The sequence below is a fragment of the Equus caballus genome, chromosome 12, assembly GCF_041296265.1.
Source record: "Equus caballus isolate H_3958 breed thoroughbred chromosome 12, TB-T2T, whole genome shotgun sequence".
NCBI classification, from domain to species: domain Eukaryota; kingdom Metazoa; phylum Chordata; class Mammalia; order Perissodactyla; family Equidae; genus Equus; species Equus caballus.
This window is the reverse complement of record NC_091695.1, coordinates 48,359,007-48,364,098: the sequence shown is the minus strand read 5'-3', so window position 1 is coordinate 48,364,098 and position 5,092 is coordinate 48,359,007. Positions and strand designations below refer to the sequence as shown.

The 5,092-nt window shown below is 66.1% G+C and overlaps 1 protein-coding gene across 2 annotated transcripts; it reads left to right on the top strand.

The window, feature by feature from the left end:
* The first annotated feature begins 1,983 nt into the window (after positions 1-1,983).
* Positions 1,984-4,640, top strand: CDKN1C (cyclin dependent kinase inhibitor 1C). 2 transcript variants are annotated; one of them, XM_023654711.2, is made up of 4 exons: positions 1,984-2,384; positions 2,570-3,198; positions 3,725-3,859; positions 3,950-4,640. In XM_023654711.2, exons 2-3 carry the CDS (start codon positions 2,580-2,582, stop codon positions 3,856-3,858), a joined length of 753 nt encoding a protein of 250 aa, XP_023510479.1. In that variant the 5' UTR covers positions 1,984-2,384; positions 2,570-2,579; the 3' UTR covers position 3,859; positions 3,950-4,640. The 2 variants fall into 2 exon arrangements, with proteins under 2 accessions (XP_023510479.1, XP_023510481.1); XM_023654713.1 differs by lacking the exon at positions 1,984-2,384 and having other exon boundaries at positions 2,532-3,198.
* Positions 4,641-5,092: the final 452 nt, after the last annotated feature.

The window sequence follows — 5,092 nt, the reverse complement described above, 5'->3', positions numbered from 1 at the left end:
GGTGTCCAGAGCAGGGCTGGGGCTGGGTGGGCTCCTTCTCTGCCTGCCCTCCCACAAGGCTATGGCCAGAGCATGCTCACCTCTCGGGAAATCCTGGGGCCCACATGGTTCCACATTTTGTGGTCACTGCCTGTGTACAATGTTTCTGGGGAGGATAGTGTAGCCATGGCCCCAGGGCCTGGCATGGCCCTGCCTCCTTCTAACCCCAGGCCAGGTGATATGAGCCCTGCCCAAGGGGTCCATGGGGTGTGGGGAGCTTTCGTCAGCTTCTCTTTATATTCCTCAAGATAAAAAATTGTAGCATCCATGCTTGTGGGAGGTTTGGAATACAGTGTACAGAAAAGAATAAAGAAGTCAACACGAACCATCGCCTTTGGTCCTGCTACCAAGAGCTAAGAGTGGCACCCGCTCTGTCCCTCACCTGGGTTGATACCCTATGCTGTTCACCCCTCTCACTACAAACCTCGCCTCCTGGACTCAGGAGACCTCCTCCAGGACACATCTGCTTGTTATTACAGCGTCCCATCCCTGGGGTGTCCTGGAACCCTCCTGACCCTGTGGTTGGGGTTGGCTTGGCCTTACCTCATCTTTCTTGCTGGGCTCGTGGGCTCATGTGGGACAGGGGCTGAGAGCTCAGGGTTCCACTGGACCCTCCAACAGGTGCCTGGCAGCCCCCTGTCCCCCTGGCCTCGGGCGGCTCCTAGCTTGTGGAGGGGGCTGGAGGCATTTCCTAGGCTTCCAGCCCCATGACTGGCTGGGCTAAAGGAAAAGCAGCAGAAAGTAACGGTCTCCCGTGGTGGTCTGGCCTGGCCGGGAGGAGAGACCTGGGGCTGTACCAGGGAGTGCCGTGTGGGGGTGAGGCGCCTGGGCCCTGCAGATCGCCTGCTTTCCGGGGTGGCCTCCCCGTCCCTGACACCTGCCATAGAGCCCTCTGGCTTGCATGCCCTGTCCTTCTTAGGGGTGTCCGTCCCCAACAACCAACATTTATTGGGCACAACTGAGTGGGTGGGGGCCTTCCAGGATGCAGGAGAGAGGTACGCCTCCCACCGCAGTTAGAGCCAGGCCGCCCCTCACTCTCCTCCCCTCCCAACCTGGTGGGTCTCTATGACCAGGGACAGGCTGGCCCGGAGGATCAGCATATCCAGTCAAGGCCCTAGTCTAGGTGGGGCCAGGCTCACTCCAGTGGAGAAACCTCTCGGGCCCTGTCCAATACCCCATCCAACACAAGAGCCACCAGCCAGCCTGGGCACTCAGAGCCCCCCCTGCTGTGGCCGCAGCCTGGAGTGGCCTGGCTCACCTGGTCAGTGATACCATAGGCACAGCCCAGGATGGGCTCAGCCTGTTTCCCCTCCACTGGGCAGGGTTGGGCAGGCCCCAAGAGCTTGAAGCTCCAGACACGGGCTCCAGGGGGCTGAGGGCCGGCTCTCAAGGTGTCTGCCGCTTCGCAACTTCATTCTTTGGGGAGAGTGGAGCTGACCCTCCCTCCTCCTGGTCCCTCTCTCCCCACTCGAAGGCCTTAGGGCCAGCAGGTGTGTTAGAGCTCCAGGTGCGCGGAACCCTGCCAGGGACACGAGCTCCGGGCGCAGAAGGCCGCGCGGGGGCAGCCAAAGACCCCGTCTCGCTGCAGCCAGGGACGAGCCCGCCGTGGCGGGTTAAAGCCCCATCAGCGGGCGAGGGAGAACCAACGCCGAGCGCGGGTGGCGAGGCTGGGCGCCTCCGGGGGACAAATCGGGCCTGGCCGGACACCGGGCCTGCTGGGGACTGTCGCCCGCCGCGCCGACGAGGGCGCGCCGGCCGATGGGGGCGCCCGCGCTGCGGCCGCCGCCGCCGCCGCCGCCGCCGCCGCACAGCCCCCGCCTGCAGACAAAGGAGCCGGCGGGGGGCGGGAGCGGGGGGGATGGGGCGAGGGGGCGGGGCGCCGCGGTGTCACGTTACCGCCCGCAGCGCCCCTTTAACTCCGGCCCCGCCCCGCTCGCCGCCCCCTTCCCCGCTACTGCGCGCGGCCCGCGCCCCGCCAATCGGCCCGCGCGCCCCGCCTGCCCTCTGGTGTGTGTGCGCGCGGCCAATGGGCGGTGCGCGGGGGCCAGGCCGCCGAGGGCGGGGGCAGCGCGGCGTCCGCCAATCGCCGCGGTGTTGTTGAAACTGAAAATACTACATTATGCTAATCGCGGCGGGGCCCGCGCGCGGGGGGGGGGGGGGGTGGGACCCTCGCGTATAAAGGGGCGCGCGAGGACTGGGCGTTCCACAGGCCAAGTGCTCTGTGCTTGGTGCGTGCCAGCCAGGGCTGCGACCAAGCAGACGAGGACAGGCACTGAGGGGGCGCGGCCGTCGGCCGGACGACACAGCGAGCGAGAGGCAGGAGCAATCCACAGCCGGACAACCAGGTAGCCGCCGCTCCCGCCCTCCCGCCGCGTCCCTTTGCAAATGCAGATTCCGGCTCCGCGGGGTCTCACTTGCGCCCGGCCTCCGCCCTCCTCTCCTCCCTTCCTCCTCCTCCTCTCCCTCTCCTCTTCTCTCCCGCGGCCCGGGCCCGCGAGCCCCCGGCCATGTCCGACGTGTGTCTCCGCAGCGCATTGGCAATGGAGCGCCTGGTCGCCCGCCGCACCTATCCCCTGTTCGCGCGCACCAGCGCCTGCCGCAGCCTCTTCGGGCCCGTGGACCACGAGGAGCTGAGCCGCGAGCTGCGGATCCGCCTGGCCGAGCTGAGTGCCGAGGACCAGCGCCGCTGGGACTACAACTTCCAGCAGGACATGCCACTGCGCGGCCCCGGACGCCTGCAGTGGACCGAGGTGGACAGCGACTCCGTGCCCGCCTTCTACCGCGAGACGGTGCAGGTGGGGCGCTGTCGCCTGCTCCTGGCGCCCCGGCCCCGCCCGGACGGTGCGGCTAATAGCCCGCCCCCCGGGCCGCCGGCCGATGAGCCCCTCGACGGCCTCGGGGAGGCGCCGGAGCCGCCGTCCAGCGGTGCGGCCGTGGCGCCCACCCCGGCCCCAGCCGTAGGGCCGCAGGAGAGCGATGAGGAGGAGGCAATCCCGCCGCCGCGCAGCCAGGAGCCCCTTGCCGAGCCGCTGCACTCAGGGATTTCGGGGCGCCCCGCGCCGGGCACTGCCGCCGCGGCCGCCACCGCCGCTGCCGCTGCCACCACCGCAGCCGCCGGAGGCGCCGCGATGAAGAAGCTGCCCGGGCCTCTCATCTCCGGTGAGTCCCGCGCGGCCCCGCCCCAGCCCTGCCCGGCCCTGCTTTGTCCGGCCGGCCGGGCTCCCCGGCTCGCGGGGGCCTCACTTGGTCCCCGCCTCCTCCCGTGGCATTAAAGGGCCCGCAGCGCGCAGGGCGCGGCTGCGCCCGCACCCGGTCCCCGCCCTGTTGTCGTACTCTAGAGCGGCTCGCACGGGAGGGATGGGAGGGAGCGCTCTGGCCCCCTCGGAGCGCGATCCTCGCCCCGGCCACTGGAGCCCCTCCCCGGGCGCGGCTGGGCGCGGCGATCGCGGCGAGGAGGGGGTTAAGCGCGGCGGCAGCCCCGGGGGGCTTGGCCGCGGGACAAGGGGAAATGCTTACACAGCACATTGCGCGGCGACGTAAACAAAGCTGACCCGCCGCGGACCTCGGCGCGGGCGGGGACGGCGCCCCCACCCCGGCCGGCCAGCCGCCCGCGCCCCCTCCCGGCCCCCTCTTGGGTTCCCCGGCCGGCCCCGCCCTGACCCGCTGCGCGCGCTGTCGCCCGCAGATTTCTTCGCGAAGCGCAAGAGACCTGCGCCCGACGCCAAGGCGTCCAACGAGGTCCCCGCGGGATGTGCCGCGGCTGGGGCCGCTCCGACCGTCGGCTCGGCGGAGCAAACCCCGCGCAAGCGGCTGCGGTGAGGTGAGCGCAGCGGGACGGGCGGGCGGGGGCCGCCCGGCGGGGTCTTCGCGGTCACTGTCTTCCTCTCGCTCACGAGTCTCTCTCCCGCAGCCTCACGGCCAAAGAGCCTCGAGGGAGCCCGCTGAGCAGCGGACAGGAGAGGAGCTCTGGGCCTCGGCTGGGACCGTCCATGTAGCAGCAACCGGCGGCAGCTGCCAACGGAGCAGCGTTCGGTTTTTTTAAAGTTTGAAAACTGTGCAATGTATTAATAACGTCTTTTATATCTAAATGTATTCTGCACGAGGAGTACACTGGTCCCAAGGTGTAAAGCTTTAAGAGTCATTTATATAAAATGTTTAATCTCTGCTGAAACAGTGCAAAAAAATGAAAAAAGAAAAAAAAAAAGGAAAAAAGAAAAAAACCTGTATATTTGTACAAAAAGTTTTTAAAGTTATACTAACTTATATTTTCTATTTATGTCGAGGCGTGGGCCTCTCTGCCACGCCATAGCTCGGTTATTGGTTATGCCAAAGGCACATCATACCATCTGGTTATCGACAAATGTAAATTTATTTTTCTAGAAGATTCTGGGGAATAGGGGGTCGCTCACAAGCTGTAGCTGCCGTACAAGCCCATCTAGCTTGCAGTCTCTTCGCGCTTTCGCTGTCTCTTTTATTATTATGACTATTTTAAACTTGAAGACAAATCTGTTAAAATGGTTCCTGAGCCGTCTGCACCACTGCCCCGGCTCCTCGTCCGCCGGGTTCTAAATAAAGAGGCCGAAAAAAAATGCTGCATCTCAGCTCCGTGTGTGCTTGTACTGCCTCCAGCTTTCCTCTCCGGCACCCCCAGAAGTTAGGGAGATAGATAGGACACACAACACACGGGGCAGCCCGGCTAGTTTCTAGGTTGTCCGCCCCAAAGGGAGCGAGACTTTCTCCTGGCAGGGCTGGCTTACGCCCACCTGCTGCAGGACCCCCAGTTTAGGGATGAGCGGCCCCGCCCTCGACCTGCGCCTGTCGCCCCCGACTCGCCACGTGCGAGCGGGCCCCTGCGCCGAGCCCCCGAGCCCGGGATCCCTGCTTCCCTTGCTCCTCCTTGGAGCCATCCACACCCCAGCTGCGCTGGGCTGAGCCGCGATGGGGCTCAGGTGGGCACTGCAGGGGCTGGGCCAACGCAGGCCCCCCCGCTGCTGACTGCTCGAAAATTTTCAGGCCCCGCACAAGGTGGAGCCCCGACTGCTCCAAGGTGCCC

Coding starts and splice junctions, on each gene's coding strand:
- CDKN1C (XM_023654713.1), top strand. CDS start 2,547: ATGTCCGACGTGTGTCTCCGCAGCGCATTGGCAATGGAGCGCCTGGTC. Junction 3,199..3,724: donor GCCCGGGCCTCTCATCTCCG/GTGAGTCCCGCG, acceptor TGTCGCCCGCAG/ATTTCTTCGCGAAGCGCAAG.